At 25.3% G+C, this 24,945-nt stretch overlaps 4 protein-coding genes across 4 annotated transcripts; 2 read left to right on the top strand and 2 right to left on the bottom strand.

The window, feature by feature from the left end:
• Positions 1-2,768: 2,768 nt before the first annotated feature.
• LOC145845983 (uncharacterized) lies at positions 2,769-3,959 on the bottom strand. Its single transcript, XM_082952948.1, has 3 exons — positions 3,860-3,959; positions 3,592-3,620; positions 2,769-3,097 (listed from the first exon to the last, which is right to left on the bottom strand). The coding sequence occupies exons 1-3, from the start codon at positions 3,925-3,927 to the stop codon at positions 2,781-2,783; spliced, it is 414 nt and encodes a 137-aa protein (XP_082809074.1). The 5' UTR covers positions 3,928-3,959; the 3' UTR covers positions 2,769-2,780.
• A 240-nt stretch (positions 3,960-4,199) lies between these two features.
• Positions 4,200-5,011, top strand: LOC145845984 (uncharacterized). Its single transcript, XM_082952949.1, has 2 exons — positions 4,200-4,316; positions 4,705-5,011. Exons 1-2 carry the CDS (start codon positions 4,237-4,239, stop codon positions 5,006-5,008), a joined length of 384 nt encoding a protein of 127 aa, XP_082809075.1. The 5' UTR covers positions 4,200-4,236; the 3' UTR covers positions 5,009-5,011.
• Positions 5,012-21,574: 16,563 nt separating this feature from the next.
• On the bottom strand, positions 21,575-22,790 carry LOC145845981 (uncharacterized). Its single transcript, XM_082952946.1, has 3 exons — positions 22,696-22,790; positions 22,423-22,451; positions 21,575-21,948 (listed from the first exon to the last, which is right to left on the bottom strand). Exons 1-3 carry the CDS (start codon positions 22,761-22,763, stop codon positions 21,632-21,634), a joined length of 414 nt encoding a protein of 137 aa, XP_082809072.1. The 5' UTR covers positions 22,764-22,790; the 3' UTR covers positions 21,575-21,631.
• Positions 22,791-23,047: 257 nt separating this feature from the next.
• On the top strand, positions 23,048-24,127 carry LOC145845982 (uncharacterized). Its single transcript, XM_082952947.1, has 2 exons — positions 23,048-23,153; positions 23,793-24,127. The coding sequence occupies exons 1-2, from the start codon at positions 23,074-23,076 to the stop codon at positions 24,100-24,102; spliced, it is 390 nt and encodes a 129-aa protein (XP_082809073.1). The 5' UTR covers positions 23,048-23,073; the 3' UTR covers positions 24,103-24,127.
• The last annotated feature ends 818 nt before the right edge of the window (positions 24,128-24,945 follow it).

The raw sequence follows: 24,945 nt of genomic DNA, 5'->3' as shown, positions 1-24,945 counted from the left end.
ACTTTTTACCCAAAAAAAAGTGCAAATTTATATTTTCCTAAATTTAACTAAAATAAAGTCTATTACTAACTAAGTATTAATAAAACAAAAAATACATAATATTTAATATCTTATAAAAAAATTGATAATAAATTTTGAGTTTGCACTTTTTAATTTTGTTCAAAGTGCGATTTCAATCGGAAGTCTACATTATTTATCAAATGGTTAATGTTTTAAATCTGTTAATAGTTTTATTTTGACCTGGGTAATTTTGTATTTATATTTGTCGTTTTACATTACACTAAAAGTTTTTATAGCGTAGTGATTAAAGTGTTTGTTTGAAAGAAATTTTTTTGACATCTTTTTGTTATTACTTGTTAAATCTGTATAAATAAAAAAATCTTGATAACCATTAAAGTTTTTATTTCAAATTTTTTTTTTTGGTTTTAAAAGAGTATAGATTTGAAGTCTCTATTTGAAATGACTTCAAATTTTTTATTTAAAAGATTAAAAAATTTAATTTTATTTTCTAACTTGATTTATTATTGTTAAAAAATCTATATATTAAGTAATTTTAAACTATTACTACAACTGTTTTTTGTTTTATCTTAATTTTTATTATATTAGCAATTAGAATTTGTTGTTTATTTTAGTAGCTCAACACTAGCTTTTAGTTTTTCACTATTTTATTCCGGTAAATTATTATAGTCTAATAATTAACGGCTTAAATAAGTTACTTAGTATTAACTTCTAAATGTCCGAAATTTGTTATATGAGAGATTATTATAATGTAAGATTTCAGTTAAGATTTCAGATGGGTAACGTACGGTTAAGATCCAGTCAAATTTCGATGCGCTAAATAACTTGAAAACTACTCGTGCAAAATAAACAAAATTTAGTTTTTTGATACTTGATATTTTGAAATACACTTTAAGTTTGGTTTTCAGTTCACAATAGTATTTACTATATCACAATAATACTAAATAATTTTATTACAATTTTAATCGAGTTTTTTTAATTTTATTGTATGTTATTATATTAAATTATGCAGCCCGCAATTACATTTTTTTATGAGTTGAAACTAGAAAAATATTTATTAGTAAATATGAATTTCTGACTACAAACGTTGTCCACCACTACCCTAAAAGTTTAATTAGTTTCAAAACAGTTCATATTTAAACAGGATCGATTACAGATTACACAAGGCTTTTTTAAAATTAAGTATTTTTATACACTTTACTGGGCCTATAAGAAAACAACTGTAACTTATTTTCTCACGCCCTGTAAACTACTTTGAACACAGCCCAAAAGTGCGTGCATAAGAAATACCAGACTAAGTTACATTTCAAACACAATTTTTTTGGCTCAAAAGTTTGTACTCAAGAGAAAAACTACTTTGTAAAATCGTGGGGGGGGGCGATTATTTTTCAAGTTTCGGAAAAGGGGGCAATTTAGTAAATAAGTTTGGAAAACCCTGCTTTAGACATTTCTATCAAGTATAAGTTTTGAGTTGTCAAGTGTATAAGAGTTTAAAAATTGTCAAAAAGACAGTACAGTAAAATTTGTATTTGTTTACTTCAAATATGTTTGTTTTATATTAGTACTTTTGTATTTAAACGTGAACAAAACACCTTTTATTAATAAAATAAAACATTTTAATAAATTTAAATTTGTAAAACTTTTTTAAAATACGTACTATAATTTTTGAGATTATGTTATAAAATTTGAAAAACAGCAAATAAAATAATACAATGAAAACAACTTAAATTCTTAAAATCTTTAAACAAGTTCAAGCTTGATGGTAATTTACAAAATAAATTTAAAACTATTCTTACTAAAAGTGTAAGCTTACAATTAACTAGTTTTCTTATCGTTAAGTTTACAAACTTTCTACTTTTTTTGATAGTTTAATTACAGCTAATATTCGCTTTTTTTAACAAACCTACTACTGATGATAAACTAGTTAATGGGTATAAAAGATTTTTTAAAAGTTCTGAAACGAGTTTGTAAACTACAATACGAATAAAAAATATGCATTGCTTTTTTAATCCTAAGGAATTTTTATGTATAGAATTAAATTCTAAACTTAAAAAAATAATCATACTTATGCAAATGAAAATATAAATATTTTTCAAAAACTTTCTAAAACTGAATGATTAAATTATAATTGGCAAACTTTAAAACTTTAAGTAGTAAAAAGTTATTTAATTAACTTTGATTAAAAATTTCATGTACTAAATCATTTTTTTAAATTATGTTAGTCAAAACTAATAAAAGTTGAAAATACTTTTCAGGATGTAATTTTGTTTTTTATACTAAACATATTAAAAAAATAAGTTTATATTTAGCTTCAACTCAGTACTTTTTATATAACACTTTCATCGTCTTTACAGGATTCGATTTTTTCCCTTTTTGAAAAACTAAACTGGCTTAAGTATGTTTTTTATGGTAACTTTTCATATTCATTTCTTATGAAAAAGTTTTATTTCATTTAATTTACACACTTTTAGCTATTATTCTAATAGAATTTTTAGTCTTTAAAAAGCTAGTAAATACTGTTATTAAACATGTATTTAAAAACTATTTCTTTTAGCTATTTTAAACCCATACATACTGTAAAATGTGTATCTAAATATAGATAGCTAGTGATAAACACTTTGCTCTTTAGCCTTGCATTCAAAATTTAGCTATATTGCTAAAAAGAACTATTTATTTTTTTTTTAAATTCCGTTATAACTTAAAGAAAGTATATTTCCTTTTGATTTTTAGAAAACATTTATTTATTGCGTGAAACAAAACATTTATTCGTCATCTTGCTGTTCTTCATCTCCCTTTTTGACTCCGTAGCGAGAATAATAATTGATGATTTTGTTGCAGCTCCAGTAACAACGACGTCTGCACCAGTAGTATTTCCTCTTGTAGATGTGGATACGTTTGTTGTAGTATTTCAAAGAGTGTCTGAATTTCCTGATGCGGGTCAGAAGCCAGTGGATGCGACGTCTACAGTGAGCGCGACGAACTTTGGTGGTGAGCCAGCAACGGTTCCTCAAAACGGTCAAACGACGAATGATGACGCGAAGATGTCCGGCGGTGCAGACATGGTAGTCAGTGTTCAATACTGAAGAAAATATTAGTTTTTAGTTTTGATATTTTTCATACTACTTTATTGTAAGTAGTTTGTGTTTATTACAATACTAGGAAGCTAAACTTTAGGTAGTTCTCAACTTTATAGAACATTAGAAAATCAGTATATTTATTTATCAATTTAAATAAATTATAATATAAGTGTTATAAATGTTGTAAATTTATTTTAAGAATTATAAAAAATAACCATTACTAATTGATAGAATAAGTATTAAAAACGATTTTAGTAATTTATACATTAATTTTTAATATCTATTAAGTATGTTTCAATTTTAACAAGATCATATTTAGAAAAATTAAATCTATAACATCCTATATAAAACTTCAAAGTATAAGCTTATAACATTTATTTTAGTTAATTTGCTATATTGAAAACAGATCAATTTTACTTAAATTAAATTTAAGCTATGAAATTTAGTTTTTTGTTTCTTTATATAATATCTAAAAAAATAATATAAATAGACTAACCTTCAGTATCTGTTTTATCTGAAAGCTCGCTGTAAATTTTTTTTTTTTTAATTATTGACATAATTTTTTAAAGAACTTATTTTGAATTTAATGTTTCATTAAATAAAATTAAAACTATAGTAATATGGTAGAAACAAACTATTATTAGTAAAAACAAACAATTTCAACTAATATGTTGTTTAAGAAATACTTTATACAAACTTAATTCTAATTTTTACTTTAGTAAATTGTGATAGAAATTCTAATTTTTCTTTTGTTTTAAACTAACTTTGATTCTTCAGCATAAGCGTATGCTATCAAAAGTACGGATAACAATCCAAAGGTTAAAAATTTCATTTTAATTTTGATCTTTCAAACGCTAGTTCAAATGTAAATGATAAATTTGTTCAAAGTTTCTATCCTTTTATAATAGCTTTTGTTTTTAATTAAATCTTGTTTTTGTTTTTATTTTAATTCAATTTTTAATTAATTTTTGTTTTGATTTAATAAACTGTGGAGGCAAATTAACCCACAGCTTTGACTACGTCATGTCCTGTTTTGACTTATTTGCCCACTTTTTAATATTAAATTGCGAGTCGTATATAAACAGATAAAGATACCGAAATTTTATTCTAGTTGATTATTTGACTACAATAAAAAGTTAAGATGAAATTTTATTTGCTGGTTGCTTTTGCTGCCATCTTTTTTGTTGGATTTTCAAAAGCTGAAGAAAACAAAGAAGATGTGTAAGTTAAAAATTACTTTTTATAGCTGTTTTACTAATACGTAAATATGTATTGATTAACTACTTACAGGAGAATTAAATATTAGTAGTGTAAACTTAAAAAGTGTGGTCTTTAAATATAAAACTATAGTACTACGCAAAAAGTATACTAAGTTTTGCTTGTAGGTTTAAAAATAAACTTAAAATCAAAAATACATTATTAAAAAACAGATAAGTTTATGAGAAATTTAAATTATTTTTCTAAAAATGTTTTTTTATTTAAAGCTGAGTAGCAGGTCAATTAATTCATCAGGCATTTAAATATCCGATATACATTCTGCTATCAGAACTTTAATCAAAACTGTTGCTTTTTGTGCTTATTAGTAACTAGTTTGTTTTATATCAAACAGAACTGACTTAGCTGAAGATGACTTCCGTCAGATCAAAGGCGGTCGTTGGGTGAATCCCCTCGTCCTTCACGCCATTCGTATCCGTCACCAATACCGCATCTGCAGACACAGACTGCCGCGCATCATCAGAAAATGCAACAACAGGATCCGTCATCTCACCCGCATTTACAACCACTTGAGGGTGCGCGTTGCAAAGAGCAAGCGCGTCTATTACTACTGGCTCCGCAAATATCGTCACTGCAACAGATACTGCTGGTGGAGACGCGGGGGACGCAGGAAAGGAGACGAAGAAGAAGAAGAATAAATTTATCGCTGTCAGTTATAATTGAAAATAAAAATACTCAATAAGAAAAGCTGTATTTTTTCATTAATGTGAAGCTTAAGTAGTATAAAAAAGCGTAAAGCTAATAAAAAAAATTAAATTCAGTTTAACTGGAAGCTCTTAAAAAACCACTTTGATTTAAAACACATTAATTTATAAATAGTTTAAAATGCTTTGTAAGTCCTCAACAACTTTTTTTAGGACAGCTGAATAATTTCACAATTATACTCTTCTTAGATTAACTTTTGAAGTCTTTGCTTTTGTATAAAGTCAGTTTTTATTTTTAATTTGCTAAAAGTAATTTAGAAAAAAAACTTTTTTAAAGTACTTTATGATGAATTTGCTTATAATAAACATTTCATAAAAGAGATTAATTTAAAACTTTTCACTACTTATTGAAAATTAAAAATCAATATTTAAGTACAGTTAATATAATATAAAAATTAAAGCAAAAGTTCGCAACAAAAGTAAAAAACCTGTATAGTAAATGTTAAAACCCAATTCTGTTTCTTATTAAATATGTTTAAGCTTCTAAAACTGTCCCTAAACGGTTTAGTTAGACTAGTTTGCACTAGTATGAACTAATGATTAGAAAAAATGTTAGTGTTTACTTAAATAACTGTGTCTAAACTATAGATTTGTTTAGTTACATATTAAACTTTTATTATTTTTCTTGATATATTGTTCATTCAATTAAAGTTTCTCAAAACTTTAAATACTTGAATATGATAGTTTTTTTACAAAACTAACTTTCAGTATCAAAGTTTTATCTGTTTTTTTTTTGTATTGAAGTGGCATTAAAAAAGCTACATTCTTAATTACCTTATAAGTAATAATGATTAACACTTAGTTTTAAACTACCGTTTTGTAATTGATATCTCAATTTTAAACTGTAAAAACTATTAACAAACAAGATATATTAAAGGATTTAAAAAAATTGGCAGTTTTTCATTTCAAAATTGTTTTAATGAGACTAAACAAGACTACTTCATCTTTTTTATTTTTTCAAAACAAGTTTTCGTTTTTCTGGTATACTTTTGCTTCACAAAAAGTATACTTTTTTTTTAACTTCACTTTTATCGGTAAAAAAATTTGTAAAAAATCGAACAATAAACTTAAGTGGTAATTAAACTACTAAAATTCAGGAGCATCTTTGCAAACTTAGCGCAAAAATATTTTGTATAACTGTTAAGCTAAATTGCTACTATTTTAGCCTGTGTTATTTTAGAATTTGTAAATGTTGATGTATCTTATGTTTAAACCAGTATTTCCCCAATTCATTTCCTTAATCGTCGTTTGGTAGAAAATTCAAAAATAATCGCCCCTTTTATTAGATATCGCTCCTTTAATATTAAACTTTTGTCCCTTACTAGAAATTAACTAATCATAGCAAAAATAGCCCACTTTAAGAGACCCTGAAATATACCGTCGCTCGTCTAGTATTGATGAACTAGTTGCAAAATAGTATAAAGTTTATTACTACTTGGTTTTAAGAAGTTACATTTACAACGGTTCCGCTTTGGAAGCAATGATAATTTGGGAACAACGTGAAACTTTTACGAACTTGAGAAAAATTCAGAATAGCTGTGAATTTATGAGTACAGTACACTACCGCTTAAGTACGCAAATTGAACCCGACCAAAAATTGCGTACTTAGCACGATAGTGCGTACTTTTTGATGACATAGTATAATATGAAATTAAGTTGTTTGTTTTCTTTTTTACAACTAGCCACCAAATAATTAAGCCAAATAAACAAGTCTTTTTATTTTAAATAACATTTAATACATAATTCTAATTTGCAAAATGATTTATTTTAACTATAAAAAGCTTCTACATAATTAATACATACATTTAATATAGAAAGTCAATGTCAGTCAATGATAAAAAAAAATATTAAGCTACATTTTGTTTTGTTAGAGGGAAAGTACCAAACTACAATGTGTTTACCAAACATTTTCAAAACATCAATGTATGTACATTTAAATTAAATTATGACTTAACTATTTTGTATTTGTAGGTTTTTTTAACTTTGTCATCTATTTTTATTTATTTTATAGCATTGCAACTCAAATATATTTTTTTTTTAATTTTCTGCAACCACTACATCAGTATTTAGTTTTTTAACATTTAATAACAGGACTGTCACAATCTCAGGCCACTTGGACTGCTCAGGATTACTCACCCTAGTTTAAAAGTTGTGAAAATTGCAGGCTAACTCAGCAGGTTGGCCATTCTACCTGGAAACATAAAATAATCTGGAAAAACTTGATGATTGAAAATTTAGGCAAAAAAAACAGGAACTTTTTAGAAGTTCTAGTATAACATCATTTACTTTGTCTTTCTGGATAAGTGCGTACTTAAGGCGTGATGCGTACCAAAAAAAGTGCGTACTTAAGCGGTAGTATACTGTACTTTTATTGTAGCCGTCATAAATTATAAGCAGTTTCAAAAAAGGTGCTTTCCATTTCCCATGTAAAACTTTGTTTTAAAAAAACTATTAATCACTCACCTTATAGTTGTCTTAAAATACAACTAAAGCGGCTTGTATTTTAATTTTGTTTTACGCAATTTAAAACATGGGCTGAAAGTTCTCCTGAAACTTGTTATGTTATAAGTTAAATGTGGTAAGAATAAAACCATAGACAACTAAAAAACATTTTTTCTTAGTAAATTAATTAACAAATAACATTTCATTAATACTTTAGTTGGTTTAAAAAATGTTTTAAACTATTTTCAAAACAGTGTTTACATTATTCGTCACAAGAATTATGACTCATGTTTTATAAACCAATTAAATAATGTTTGCTATTATTTCGATCTGTTTAATTTAGATATAAAACTGACTGAGTATAAAACCTAATTTCTGTTTTGTTTTCATCTGTTTTTTATACAAAGACTATTCACGCAAGAACCACAGGTTTTTTTAAAAATTGTATATCTTGGTATAATTTCATTTTTTAATATAGATCATTCACATATACTTTTATACAAATGTTCACTTATGTATCTTTATCAAGATTATGCATGTAGTGTGTTTTGTTAATATTATTAAAACCTAGTTTTCATAGACGGCTGTGGATATAGTCAAGATACTGACTTGTTTAGTTTGCGAACTGAAATAAATTACTCCGAAAATAAGTGGGCTAGTGGATATAACTGCACTACTGTTACTGTATATGCGCCAGATAGAACAAAGGGTCAAAAGTTTAAACTGGAAACGTAGAGAAGTAAGAAAACTTCACGTAACAGAAGAAAACTTTTATTTTGAAAGCAAGCACAACGGTTCTCATTATTACCGGATCTCGCAAGAAAGGATTTCAGAAATATTTGAAATTGCTACCGTGGTTTACAAAAATTACAACTCGCTTAATTCTTGATTTAATGTAACCAAGGAGACGGCTGTTAATTCAACATTTGATTTGGTGTTTTCGTTAGAAGATTTTTCTACAACAAAGAAGTGTAATATTAACAACATTACTTTTTCCGATAAAAAATTTCTGAAATAATTTTTTTTTCAAACATAAAAAATTTAAAGCTTAGGACTAAATGTATAAAGAGTAACTATTAATAATAAAAAAAAAAGAATAAAGAGCTTGATTTGCTTTAAAAAATTAAAAAATAAACAAACTTACACTGTTCTTTAATCATAAAAGTATTTTATTGTTTAACAAAAGTATGGCTCCCTTTCTTTCACTGATTACTTATCGTAATACTTAAAAGTAGAATACTTACTCATTCTTTTAATTAACTCGGTAAAAATTACTGAGTATTACCGTTTTTTGATAACTATCAAAAACTTTATCTCAAATGTGTAGAGTTACAACCTTGATATATTTACACAGAGTGCAAAACAACTATTCCTTATTTAAAAGTTGATTCAGTTTCTTCCAATTATCAGGACACTGGAGTGTTTAGATGTGGAGATGGGTATAATTTGAAGCACCTGCAATCAAACGTACAGAGTTTGAATACTGAATGTTTAAAAAATGCATCCTGGAGTAACGGATATTTTGTTGAATGTTTGCTTGTTGTTTGTAGGTTACAACAGTCTGTTTGTACTGACCTAAAATAGAACCTTGTCTTATAAAACAAGTTTTTACTTTTTAAGTAATACTTTTTATGTACCAATTGTTTTCTGTCTAAATTTTCAATATAAAATATTTCAGATAACAAAAAACCCATCATTTTGTTAAAATAAAAATAAAAAAGTTTAAATAAATGTGTATACATTTTTAAGATCAAACATTTTATTTTCATTTTACAAACTTAAGATTACTAAGAATCTTTAAAAATCCGCTTTTCTTTTTATTTTTAACCTCTTAGTTTTAGCCTGACAATGATCAAATTTAATCTGAATGTTGTTTTGGTAAAGAACAAAAATTTGTAAAATGTTGAAACATTTACACGGTTATTATTAAGGTTTATAGACCTTTTTTTGTTTCAGATCCTCCCAGACTCTCTGACAGCAACTTAACAATGATCAAATGCGGTTGGATTGTTGGTTTTGCAAATAATAACTGCATGTTTCAAATACAGTCGAAACCAAAAATTACTAATGTAACTGTAGATATAAGTAAGTTAGGTAGTGAAATAAAACTTGAAGTTTAGCTTAATTTAAACTATCTATAGGTGATTCTAGTGTTAATTAAATTAAAATGTATACACAAATTAAAGATAAAGATTTTTCGAGTTATACACAATTGGTCTATATCTCGTTTTTAGAAGTAAGTTATCATAGTTCTTTGTAAATAAGGTTTGATAAACGATAATATTTTCTTAGTTATTTACTTAAAACATCTTGTGTTAGTTCGTCAATAACAATAGTTTTCTACTCGTTAGAAATCTTTAAAAACTTTTTGTAAAAAAAATACTTTTTATTCAATTTACTTACTAAAATATTTTAATCTTTGTAAGTCAGAGAGTATTTTTGTTCTATTAACTTTAAAGGAATATTTTTCCATTATTTAAAATGTTTGTATACCTAAAACAGAACACAATCACTTAAAATTCAACATTCAACGCAACTATTAAAGTCAGAGAGACCACAACATTTCCAGATCAACCTCTGAGTATTCCCGCGCATTTTGTTGTAACGGTACCTGCTAAATACGAAATTCCGAAATCAACGACAAATCTAGTTTACATAACGCTCAGAATAGCTGTATCGCTGCTACTAATTGTCGTTGTTGTATTGGTTTGGAAGCTTAAAGCGAAAAAGATAAAAGACTCAGGTAACTTTTCAATTTTTAATGTAATGAATATTAGTAATAATATGAAAATATCGAATTAACTAGTTTTACTGTTACTGTTTTTAATACAGGCATCTTTTCAAATACACAATGTTATGGTTGTTTTAATTATGATAGTTTGAAGTACTTTTATTCTATAATAGGGTTTATACTACAAATTAAAGACTGAAATAATTTTGTTGATTTTGACGAAATTTGTATTTTTCATAACAAAAAGTTTTTAATAGAAAAATTGCGAATTTAACTAAATTGTCAATAAAATCTTTTTTAAACATTCTTTCCTAGCAAATATTTATCTGTTGATAAAAAATCTAGGTTTCCTAAACTCATTTTTGTTAATGCCTCTTTTATTATATATCGCCCCAATACTGATTATTACCCACTTACATTTCTTGCCACGTTACAAGATATTGCCCCTTGATAGCCAAAACTGCCACAAGAATGCGATATCGCTCATTTTTGAAAGCCCTGTCCTAAGCACTTAGTTTTTATCTCTTTATATTTTACCTGAACAAATTGTACTTTTTAGTTTTAATCTTAACTCGGGGTCAAATTTTAAAAAGGAAGCTAAAATTATAGAAATTTATATGACTGCCTAAGCCTTAAGTTTTAAAATCTTCGAAAACATGCAATAACGCATAATAAATAATGGGGTAGGTCTTTTTATGTGTACTATTTTATGTGTAGAATTGCTGCATTCAATTATGCCCATAATTTGATGTGATGTCATCAAAATTATGTGTAGTATTTAGATGTTGCTGCAATTAAGTTGCTGCAAATAAGTGAAATGAATTTTTGTACTTTTCTTTTGTAAACAAACAAAAACTGTATAGGCCTCTAAAATGTTAAATTTAAACTTATGTTTATGCCATGTAAACAATACTGACTAAAACATTGAAAATTTACATAAGTGTTTAAAGTGTTAAAAATTTGCTTATAGTTAAGTTATGAATGCTTTTTTTTTTAAATAGCCAAATCACTTGAAAAATTAGTGTGTAACTTTTAATTTTGTCATAAAAATTGATTAATATTTTTTTTTTGTTTTTGTTTTTCATATTGGAAACTTATATTTCTAAATATAAAAGTAATAAAAAATATATTACAAAATATATTATTTTTCAAGAATATATAATTTTAATATTTTATATATTCTGTATTGTTTGAAATATTTTGTATTTTTTTACAAGATTCAAAATTTTAAAAGAAGTAAAAGTGTCAGCAGCAAAATAGAAGACTAAATAAAAGAATTAATCTTAACTTTTTTTTGTAAAAAATAGAAAATAAATATATAAGTAGTAAAACAGTTGTTAAGTTGGTCTTTTTAGGTTAAGTATTTGCTATAATGCTCATTAAATGTTTTTTTTAGTAATAGTAATATTTTTTGAAATTGCCATTTTACCTGGAAACATGGAAAAATCTGGAGTTTGTAAATTTAGGGAAAAAAAAAGCCTGAAAAACCTTTAATTTAAGAAATTTTGAAAAAAACCTGGAAAAATATTGAATTTTAAACATAAGCCCTTGAAAAACCTAGAATTTTATACAGTTTGAACATGTTCAGTAGTAAAATTTGAATTTAGCACAAAAAATATATTTCATAGAAAGAATTTATTTTCATCATCAAAAATAAAAATAAAAAATTTAAAGTAGCTCTACAGGATTTTTTTTACTTTTTTATATTATTTAACATAGTTATCTTAACTTAAATTTAACTTTAAACAAAAATAGACCCAAAAATATGTACTTTTAAAGATCTGGAACAAAATTGTAAAAAAAATTAAAAAATGAGTGACTACCCTGTATTTTGGTATCAGTTATTACAGTTTAATTATGTGGTTTTTAGTTCTTGCACAGTAAACTTAGTTGCTTTATATTTGAGTTTCTTAATTTTACATTGTTTTTTGGTTTCTGCCTTTGACTGATTAAATATGAAAAATAATTTGATTTTTGTAAAACAGTAAAAAGCAATTTATACCTTAATTCAAACCCTACAAAATAAGATCATTTACTAAATTTTTTTTATATATTTTTTTAACAGGTTTCTTTTTTAAAAGCTATGACACAGGAAGTTTTTTCTTTAAGTGCAACTTAATTGCAGCAACATCTCAATACTACCCATAATTTGAATGAAATTACATCAAATTATGGGAATAATTGATTGAAGCAATTCTACACATAAAATAGTGCCCATAAAATAGTACACATGAGACCAAACTACTACTTCTATAAGTTTACTAAATAAAAATTACATCTATACAACTATAAATCAAACAATTGGTGTATGTGTGTTCAATTTTTATTTTAAATATTTATATTAAAATCTTTAATAAAAAAAAATATCCAAAATATTTATAAAATGCCAAGCCATTACTTTTGTTAGTATAAAAAAATAAATTACATAAATATACTTATAAATCAAACAATTTTTTTCTGTATTAAATATTACATAAAAAAAAACTCTTTATATTATTTTAGTAAGTCTAGCCACTACTTCTGTCAGTTTACAAAACATAATTTAAATAAATGTAAAAATAAATAAAACTATTGGTTTATGTGTATTCAAGTTATTTTGTTTTTGTTTGTTCATAAATTTAAAAATACAAAAAACTATCCATAATATTTATATAAGATCTAGACAGTATTTTATTTTTCATTTAATTTCTGCCAACTTAATCGCAGCAACATCTCAATACTACCCATAATTTGAATGAAATCACATCAAATTATGGGCATAATTGATTGAAGCAATTCTACACATAAAATAGTGCCCATAAAGTAGTACACATAAGGCCGAACCTCTACTCTATAAGTTTACTAAATATAAATTACGTATATACAACTATAAATCGAACAATTTTAGATTTAAATCAAACAGTTTATGTGTGTTCAAATTTAATTTATAAATTTTTGTTTATAAAATTTTAAATAAATAAAAAATATCAAAATTACTTATTATATGACTAGCCATTAATTCTGTTAGTATAAAAACAATAAATTACATATATATACATATAAATCAAACAATTTGTTTAAGTGAATTCAAGTTTTTTTTTTCTTTATTAAATATTACATAAAAAAAATATCCTTAATCTTTTAATAATTCTAGCCACTACTTCTGTCAGTTTACAAAATATAACTCAAATAAATGTAAAAATTAATCATACTATTGGTTTATGTTTATTCAAGTTATATTTTATTTGTTTGTTTATAAACTTAAAACTACAAAAACTATCCATAATATTTATATAAGGCCTGGACAGTATTTATTCTATTTAATTGCAGCAACTTAATTGCAGCAACATCTAAATACTACACATAATTTTGATGAGATCACATCAAATTATGGGCATAATTGAATGCAGCAATTCTACACATAAAATAGTGCCCATAAAATAGTACACATAAAAAGTCCTACCGTAAATAATGAATGAAGATGATGACGTGTTTGGCACTTTTATGAAGTGTCTTGTTTACGTGATTTATGTGATGATTTAACTTAAATTCTAAACAATTTTGTGAGCGTAGTTTTAATCACAGTTGAAAGTGAAGGAAAAACCGAGGAAGAATACGCAGATGTCGAAGCAACTAAAGAGAATGTGTATGAGGAGACTAAAAACAATAAAGTTGTTAAAGATGTTAAAGTTATAGACAATAAAAAACAAGACGGCCCTTATATTGAGTTGCAACCCAACATGAATAAAAATGTTTAACGCTTTATATATTGATCTGTAAACTAAGTAAGACCTCTGAATAATCTTGAAGATTTGTATATTGTTCTGTAAACCAAAAAAGATCCGCATATTTTTTATGATTTTTACTTTGTTTTCTTAATCGATATTGAACTTAATATTTTTAATGATCTTTATATTTCTATATTGTAAACTAAATATGAACTGAATATTCTTAATACTTTTTTGTTACATACGATTGTACAAAAGTTGAATTATCTTCATATTTTCTGCTTTTATGAATTTTTTAGTAACTTACGTTTGAATAATGTCGTCTATTTAATTTTTTTTAGTTTTAAATGTTTTTAAATGTCAATTTAATAAAAACAATACGTATAATGATTACCTACTGTAAAACTTTTATTATGTCTGTAACTAAATTCTTATCATAATTTTTTTTTTAATTTTTATAGGACTCGAGTTTCTATAAATGTTCATTTATTTTTTCGAGAACTGTTTGAAACTTTGGTTTTGGAAATATTTTATTAATCACACCATTATAAAATCCATATTAAATTACAAGAAAAACGACTTAACTTTTTTATGTTTAAATATTAAAACTTGAAAATTAACATTTTTTACTTTCAAAATTTAAAAGTTAATGACATATAAAAAATATTGTTTTAAACTGGATAAATACTTTGTTATACTATAAGTATAAGCTAATAATACTAAACTTTAAAGCTGTGCATTTACGTAAACTTAAGCTATTAATGAATAAAAATATCTTTTCTACATTTAACTAAAAAGAAAACAGATAAACTTAAAAAAATAGTTGTATAAAATGTTTATTACAGATGTAAAAAAATAAAATAATTTAATTTTTAGTAAGAAGATCTTTTAAATACAATAAGTTTTTTTTTTTTCTTATACGTTTTACTTAGAAAATTTTTTTTTTTAATCTGAACTTTGATTTGTGAGCTAATTAAGTGTTTTAGTTTGATTCTTTTCTCTTGATACTTTTATACTTTTAAAAACCTATTATACCTCACAAATATTGATTAAAAACAATTTTAAAGTTTATATCAATTTAGATATAATTACATAAGCTTTTAATTCAAGTTTCTACAGCAATTAAAATAAATTTATTGAGGGCATTAACCAGACTTATTAATATACAAAAATAAAACAATGTTATTAATGTAATTGTTTTTTAAAGTAGGTATCTTTTTTTAATGTAATTTCCTTTAGACTAAGTCAAGTTAATAAACTTTTAATTGTAAAAATAAAAAATTTGTTGATAACGTAACTGTATTAAAAAAATCGAATTGGTCGTTTTTTATTGTTAATGCTGTAATAAATCGACGAAAGCCATGAAAATGCTGTTAATTTTGACAGCCTGTTTTGAAATCAGAATTTGCTTCAATAATTTACATTAATCAAAATTAAAATTGATTTTAAATCAAATATAAATCAAGATACACAAAAATAAATAAGACAAGTAATAAAATGAAAACAAAAAAACGTATAAGACCTAATAAATAAATTAAAGAAATATAATCACATACAGTATGATAAAACAAGTTAAGAACAAGCATATGCTATAATTAATATAAAAGACAAAACAAAAATGTGCACACCGCAGAAAAAATCATATCGATATTTAAAATATAAGTGTGACGTCATTAAAACAAAAATAAAACGGAAATACCTTAAGCAACTCTTCATCAGAAAACTGCTGAAAATTAAACTTAATTGTAAATGAACACGAAAGAATATTTAAACTAAGACAAAAGTTTTATTTTGTAAGAGAGACAAGAGTCGCACCTAATCAGTGATGAAACATTTCACTTAATTATTTTTGTTTTACTAAAACGCCGTTTTTTATTGAAAACAAAACTGTTTTCAAACTTAATCAACTTTTGTTTTGTGTTTTTAATCTAGAAAGACGATTAAAATCAAAAATTAACCTTTTTCTAATTATTACGACAAGCATTTGTTAGACTCATTTTTAATTTCTGTACTTACAAAAAAAACATATCGTTGAAATATAATTTTTAAGTCGCATAATAAATTACTTTTGTTAATTATCGATACAAAAATAACTCAAATAATTTTTTTACAACTTAAAACTTTTTGTATTGAGTTAAGCTACAACTAACTTTACTCATAACATGTTAACAAAATTCTATTCGTTTCAAAAGACATTTTCCCTTTTTTTTTTGTATAAAACTATAGCTTTTTAGTAGTAATTTTATAGATTTTTTTGATATCGATTTTTGTTTTGTAAGTTTTAGTTTTCATGCAATTTATTTTTTTTAAAGTACATACAAAAAAGTTAAATTTCTTAATATATCATTAAATATTAAGTGATAAAAGTAGTTTTTCATGTTATTCATTTTATCTATGAAAATTCTTTATAATCCGAGCTATTTAATTCAAATTTTTCTAAAAACGTAGTTTTATAGGCAATTTGAATTGGTAGATCCTTAAGTCTGGCCCTGTAATTCAAAAAAAAATTCTAATGCAGATTAATTACTTTAAAAAACAAATAATACAGTAATCTTTCTTTATTGTACTAACATATGTTTCTGTGTTTTAATAATTAATTCAAATGGGTTTCAACTGGGTTATTCTAAGACTTATTCTTTTCATAAATAACCCAGTTGAAATGCGTTAATTCGTTAACACACAGAAACATATGTTTGTACAATAAAGGAAGATTACTGTATAATTAGTTTTTATTTATACTCCAGTCAACTTGTTTAACTAGGATCTTTTGTTAACAAATACTTTATTCTATATTTTGAATAGATAAATTACTTTAATCATTTAGTTTAAAATTTTACTGAAAATTAAAAAACAAATTCTGTGGGCGTTCAATATTATACTAAAACTTTTTTTTTCATACTTCAAATAACTTATTGTATTTTTGACGCTAAGTCGAATATATACTATACCGAATCTTTTACAATTGAATTTTTGACTAACTTAAGTTGATTTATGTTCTTTAGTATTTATAAAACTATTTCAATGTAAGTGTAATGAAACAGCATTCTAAGTTAAAGTTTTATTGACGCTTGAAAACATGAGATTGTTCAAACAACAAAACATTTATTCATCATCTTGCTGTTCTTCATCTCCCCTTCTTGACTCCGTAGCGAGAATAATAATTGATGATTTTGTTGCAGCTCCAGTAACAACGACGTCTGCACCAGTAGTATTTCCTCTTGTAGATGTGGATACGTTTGTTGTAGTATTTCAAAGAGTGTCTGAATTTCCTGATGCGGGTCAGAAGCCAGTGGATGCGACGTCTACAGTGAGCACGACGAACTTTGGTGGTGTGCCAGCAACGGTTCCTCAAAACGGTCAAACGACGAATGATGACGCGAAGATGTCCGGCGGTGCAGACATGGTAGTCAGTGTTCAATACTGTAGACAATATTTGTTTTTAGTTTTTAACAACTTTTTATACTACTAGGAACGAACTAGTGATGCTTAGTTAAAAATTAAGTTACAGTTAAATAAAAAACAAAAATTAAGCTAGTGTATAGTAGTCAAAGCTATATCACAGAACTGCTTTTAATAACATTCTTTTTAAATTTTCCCGGAAATAAAAGCTGAAATAATTAAAAAATAATTAAGTTAAATATCAGATTCTTTAAAACTACCATAAGTACTTTAAACATAAAGTTTTTCTTTTAAAATACTATTTAGTATGATTACTAGTAATACTTAATAATACAAGGTTTTATATAAAACTTTGAAATGTTTGTATACAAGTATAAGGTTTAAATTAAAACTTTACAATATTTAAATTAATTGTTTACTCTATCAGAGATATATCAAACTAGTTAAAACTTTTAAAATTAGTTTAAAACCGTTAATTGTAAAAAATTTAACTAACCTTCACTATCTGTTTGATCATGAAGCTCGCTGTAAAACATTTTTAATTTAATAACTTAAATTTAACAACAATATCTAACTTTTGTTTATAGATAACAACAAATTTAAAACATCATCTCTAAGTATAGTAGCAAAACTAAACTTTTTTTTTTAATTACTTTTTCTTAATATACAAAACTAACTTTGATTCTTCAGCATAAGCGTACGCGAGCAAAAGTACGGATAACAATCCAATAGTTAGAAATTTCATTTTAAATTTTGATCTTTCAAATGACAGCTCAAATGTAAATGATAAACTTGTGCAAAGTTTTTATCTTTTTATACTTTACATTTCTAATTAACTTTTGTTTTTGTTTTTTATTGCTTTTATTTTTATTAAATTTTTAATTAATCTTTATTTTGATTTAATAAACTGTGGAGGTAAATTAGCCCACAATTTTGATTACGTCATGTCCTGTTTTGACTTTTTCGCCCACTTTTTAATTACTAAATAAAAAATTATATATAAACAGATGAGACTTCAAATCAAATATTATTCTAGTTGATTATTTGACTACAATAAAAAATTAAGATGAAATTTTACTTGCTGGTTGCTTTTGCTGCCATCTTTTTGTTGGATTTTCAAAAGCTGAAGAAAACAAAGAAGATGCGTTAGTTTAAATATTTTATTGTTGAACGTATCGTTTATTAACATAGAAAGTTCAAACACTAAGAAACATCTCGTTTTAGATAAAAAATAATTATTCTACTACAAAAAAGAAATTAAAATATTTAAAGTAGTTTAACTTTGTGATAAAATATATTTATAAAATATTTAAAGTTGAAGTTAGTTAGACAGCTGTGAGATTGTTTATCCAACTTGAAAGTAGAACATTGTCTAAAACTATAATGCTATTCTGTTATCAGAAAATTATTTTCATTACTTCATTTCTCTTAATAAGTAACGTACAACATAAAAACATAAAACAGGTTATCTAGCTTACTTTAACTTTTGAATTTAACTATAAGAATTTCTTCCAAACAGAACTGACTTAGCTGAAGATGACTTCCGTCAGATCAAAGGCGGTCGTTGGGTGAATCCCCTCGTCCTTCACGCCATTCGTATCCGTCACCAATACCGCATCTGCAGACACAGACTGCCGCGCATCATCAGAAAATGCAACAACAGGATCCGTCATCTCACCCGCATTTACAACCACTTGAGGGTGCGCGTTGCAAAGAGCAAGCGCGTCTATTACTACTGGCTCCGCAAATATCGTCACTGCAACAGATACTGCTGGTGGAGACGCGGGGGACGCAGGAAAGGAGATGAAGAAGAAGAAGAATAACTTTATCGCTGATAATTCACCTCGAAAATAAAACTAAATATTTTCAATTGTCGTTTTTTTTTTTCAAATAATGATAAGATAAACTAGCATAAAAATGCATAATGCCATTGCAACAAGTTATTTACATTAAATTTTGCAAAAAAAATTATTAAAAAAACATTTCTTTCTGATACAATTTATTTTAAATAGTTTAATGTTTTGTAAGTCTACTAAGAAAAATTTTCGCCGGCATCAGTTGTTTAAAATAGTTTTAGTAATCAATATAAAAAAACTATTTTAAGGCAAAAAATTATTAAGATAAGTCAAAAAAGCGCACTTGTAATGAGTAGCTTTTAAACTAAGAGCCTAATTGTATGTTTCTACTACAAAAAAAATCCTTTCATTTAAAAAAAAAAGTATTTTTTAGCTTAAAAGTAACTTGCAAGCCGCTGATCCCTGATCCCTGATCTAAAACAACTTAGTTTCAAGATAAAACTAAAATAATTTTCTTGTTACATATTCTTATTTTTATTATGAAAGTATAAAAAGTTTAACTTGTTGTTTTTATTAGTTTTAATTGCTTTAAAAGAATAAAGATAAAACGACTTGTATAAGTAAACTTTGATTACTTTTTTTTGTTACAAAAACTTAGTAAAAGATACAAGTTTAATTTTTTTAACTATTGGTTAACAAAATCAACTTTTTGAATCTAGATTCTTGATTTTATAAAAGTAAGAGTTTGCAACATAATCTAAAAAACTTGTATGATAAATATTAAAATCTGTTTTTGATGTTTAACACGACAAATTTTTTCGAATAAGCTTCTAAAATAGTACTATAGTTCATGATAAAGGTTTTTTCTAGATTCAAAACCAAACGTTCTTAATAATGTCTGAATCTTTTTTTTTCTTATTAGGAATAGTTACTTGTGGCATGCTTTTAATATATATTTTCTTTTATTATCCAGGTATACTTATTGTTTGCTTGTCTTATAGTTTAGTAAGTTTGGTTTGCAACTGTTAAACACGATTTATTAAATCGATTTTCATGTTTCCTTAAGTACTAACTTTTAAACAAAAACTTTAACAAACTAATTAAGTATTGTTTTGATCTATTGTGCGTTTTATAAAAGTCTTTAAAATTTTATATGATTGCATAATGATTATTTTTAATTTTACAAAATGAAATTTTGTTCAACACAACAAGTTAACACATTTTCAGTTATTTTAAGTTCGGTTTAAAAACCAAAGTTATTTAATTAAAAAGCATTAGAAAAGTTATTTTTCCAGAAAACTAACAACTTTGAACAACTCTACAAAGTTTACTGACAAGAAATTAGAACTTTGTTTTTATCATGAAATTTGAAAGTTTTCATAAACTGTGATATATTTTTTATGAGAAAGTATTTACATATGTATCTTAGTTAATTATTTTTACGCTTTCAGCACGTAAAGTTTTTTGAGTTTAAAGAGACTTAAGATGAAATTCATACATAAAATGTTTTTAAAAAATTTAAATAGTTGTAAAACTTTGTTTATTTACAGATGTATTTTTACAGGAGTTTGAAGCTAACCAATAAATAAGAATAATCTACACGATTAGTAAAGTATTAGATAATTTTTGAAGTCTTTTTAAAAAGACTGAACAAGGTTACTTCAGCATTTTTGTGTTGTAAACTTTTTATGTATGATTTTCATCTTAAGTCTGTTTAAACTTGGATAAAAGGATTTATTTAGGTTCACTTTTTTGATACTGCGCTATCCACGGAAAAAAGTTTTGTAAAGAACCAAACAATAAACATAAACAGTAATCTAACTACTAAAAAAAGAAGAAGCTTTGTAAATTTAGCTTGAAACATGAGTAGTGTAACTGTAAGGCAAAGTTGCCATTGTTTGATTTAGTTTAAAAGTTGTAAAAGCTGTTGTACTTTATATTCTAAGCAGGGTTTCTAAAACTACTTTCTAATCGCCCACTTATAAAAATAAATATCTCCCTGCCTTTATAGATATATCGCCCCTTCACTAGTTAACTACCGATTTACTCTTAAGTTACCCTTACTAGTATTTTCCTCCTAAATTTAAAACCGCCTACTGATTGAAATCCTGAACTAAATTTCATAGGTCTAGTATTGACAAATTTATTTCAAAAAAGTATGAAATTTAATAGTACTTGATTTAACGAAACTATTTATAGTAAGTTTAGTTCTATTTGAACTGCATATGTATCCATATACTTTTTTATAAATAGACAATAGCTTACTTATGATATAACGCAATACTTTTTTGTTTGATAATTTGTATTTTTTAATTAATAATAAATTAAGAAAAAATTAGTACAGTTGTGGGTTTCCTATATCTATCTTAATTCTAAAACCTTTTAAAGTTGTATTTGAGCATTTGAGTTAAATTGAAAATAATTTTAAGTTAAAGTTTTATTGACGAGCAAAAAGCATGAGATTATTCAAATAACAAAACATTTATTCGTCATCTTGCTGTTCTTCATCTCCCTTCTTGATTCCGTAGCGAGAATAATAATTGATGATTTTGTTGCAGCTCCAGTAACAACGACGTCTACACCAGTAGTATTTCCTCTTGTAGATGTGGATACGTTTGTTGTAGTATTTCAAAGAGTGTCTGAATTTCCTGATGCGGGTCAGAAGCCAGTGGATGCGACGTCTACAGTGAGCACGACGAACTTTGGTGGTGTGCCAGCAACGGTTCCTCAAAACGGTCAAACGACGAATGATGACGCGAAGATGTCCGGCGGTGCAGACATGGTAGTCAGTGTTCAATACTGTAGAAACGATTTTCTTTAAGTTTTTGGAATTTTTTACTAAAAATATTTTGGAAACAGTTCATGCTTAGTAGAATATCAGAAAATTTAATTTCAACTAGTTCTCAACTTAAAACAACATTGAAAATCAATTTTTTTTTATTAATATAGTTAATTTTTTATAAAAACTACCAAAAATTTTGTATTTTTGTTGTGATAAATATGAAAAACAACCATAACTACTTGGGAGCATGAATATTTATAAAGGATTAAGTAAAAAAAAACTTACGTTATATATCTACTAGCAATGTTTTCCTTTTTTCAATTTTGTATTTGTAAAATTGTAATATAAAACATTCTATATAAAACTTCCAAGTACAAGCTTATAACGTTTAATTTAGTTCATTTACTTTGTGAAACACAGATGAATCTTGTTTAGATTTAATTATAGCTTTTCTTTTAATTTTTTGTAACCTTAATAAAAATGAAACTAACCTTCAGCATCTGTTTTATCAGAAAGCTCGCTGTAAAAATATATTACTTTTAATTTGGATAATTTTTTAAGAGACTTTTTTTATAGTTCATGTTCCATTAAGTAAAAATTAAAACTATAATAAAACATTAAAAACAATTAAACGTTAGTCGAAGCAAATAATTTTTAGTAAAATCTAATGCTTTTTAATAACATATTGTTAAGTAATAATCAACACAAATTTAAGCATTTAACTTTTATTTTTATTCTAATTCATCTTATCTTGAAAAACTAACTTTGATTCTTCAGCATAAGCGTATGCTAGCAAAAGTACGGATAACAATCCAAAAGTTAAAAACTTCATTTTAGTTTTTGATCTTTCAAATGCGAATTCAAATGTAAATGATAAAATTGTGCAAACTTTTTATGCTTTTATAATAGCTTTTGTTTTTAATTAAGTTTTGTTTTTATTTTTTATAACCGGTTTTATTTTTAATTAACTTTTGTTTTGATTTAATAAACTGTGGAGGCAAATTAGCCCACAGTTTTGATTACGTCATGTCCTGTTTTGACTAATTTGCCCACTTTTTATTATTAAAATAAAACTATATATAAACTGACGAAGCTTTAAAAAATTACTCTAGTTTATTAAAAGACTACGATAAAAAGTTAAGATGAAATTTTATTTGCTGGTTGCTTTTGCTGCCATCTTTTTTGTTGGATTTTCAAAAGCTGAAGAAAATAAAGAAGATGTGTAAGTTTAAAAATCTTATGAATTATTAATGCTACCATAACGTTTTTCAGCATATAAAATTCAAAAATTAAGGACTATCTAGTTTTAAAATCTTTTTAAATTATGCTACAATAAAAAGAGACAAGGTTTTTTTTTTATTCATTAACTTAAACTTATAATGTACAGATAGGCTATTAAGCACAGCTAAATTTGTTATAATTTTTTTTAATAAAGAACAAGTTAGTAATTTTTTTTTATATTATATATTTTAATTAAAAAAGTATTTAATATTTCAAAATTTTTAATAAAAGTTTATAAAAATTGGACACTTTTACAACTAATTTTATGTTTCTTTTTCTAATTTAGTTTTTCAAAATAACTGACTAACTTTATTTTAATTCTGAAATATATTTATAATACTGTTTAACGTTTAATTTAGTTAGACTACAATAAGAGTGTTTTGTCTACTTTAAAGTAGAAAAATTGCTATAAAAGTATGATAATTTAGAAAAAAGTAAGAAAACATGCTGTAAAGTATTAGAAAACTTTTGTTAGATAGTAAATAATTTTAAATAAATAAATTTATTGTAAATATCCTACTAAAAATATCTTATAAAATAAGTTAAATACCTTACTTTATCAAGTAACAAAATCAAACAGAACTGACTTAGCTGAAGATGACTTCCGTCAGATCAAAGGCGGTCGTTGGGTGAATCCCCTCGTCCTTCACGCCATTCGTATCCGTCACCAATACCGCATCTGCAGACACAGACTGCCGCGCATCATCAAAAAATGCAACAACAGGATCCGTCATCTCACCCGCATTTACAACCACTTGAGGGTGCGCGTTGCAAAGAGCAAGCGCGTCTATTACTACTGGCTCCGCAAATATCGTCACTGCAACAGATACTGCTGGTGGAGACGCGGGGGACGTCAAAAGAGAGGAGACGAAAAAGAAGAAGAAGAATAATTTTATCGCTGATAATTAATTTAAAATAAATTTATAAATTAAATTTGACTTTTTTTAATGTTGTCTTAGAGTTATGCTAAGTTTTAAAGCATAAACATCTTACAAAAGTTAACAGTTTATCCTCGTTTTAAACATAATCTTATTATTATAAACGATAAGAATATTTTTTACATGTTTTATTTATTCCGTACAAAAAACAACCAAAAATTCATTTACATCCCTATTTTTATAGTTTCTACTGTATGTAAATTGTTAATAGAAAAGAAAATTGAATATTTATGAATCGACAAGCAAGAAAAGGAATACGAATTCAATTTTAGATATAAGTGTTCAGTAGTAAAGATTTTAAAACAGTTTTTTAATAGTGCTTTCTAGCTTAACCACCTAATAATGAACATAACGTGTGTTCGGAATTGTTTTGTTTTTATTTAATTTTTATCTTAAATTAAAAATTCAAAAATTTAATATAGGTATAACAAAAGTCATTTTGTTTAAAGAAGTTTTTTTTTAAGGGTTTTTAATCAAGAATTTATTAAAACAAAAGTTTTGTGGAATAATAGGTATTTGTACGGTTGAAGTGAAAAAATAAAGTTTCACATCAATATCCAACTAAGTTACGGAATAAGGAAATATAAAGAGTTCTTAGCAGCTTAATGCGTACACATAATATTCTAATATAACAATTACGTAAACTCAGCCGTCTTTCTTGCTTCGACAGTTTAAACTATAACAAACCAGAATGCTTCATAACATTTTTAAATGCAAATTTTAAAAGTTTTAAAATAAAATTTTAAAATTTTAAAATAGCAGTAGTCATCTTTATTTGAATTAAGTTAAAAAAAA

This window comes from Thalia democratica, unplaced genomic scaffold (genome assembly GCF_965202585.1).
Source record: "Thalia democratica unplaced genomic scaffold, ktThaDemo2.hap1.1 HAP1_SCAFFOLD_231, whole genome shotgun sequence".
Classification (NCBI taxonomy): domain Eukaryota; kingdom Metazoa; phylum Chordata; class Thaliacea; order Salpida; family Salpidae; genus Thalia; species Thalia democratica.
The sequence above is the reverse complement of the archived record's forward strand: the minus strand, read 5'-3'. Positions and strand labels throughout refer to the sequence as shown.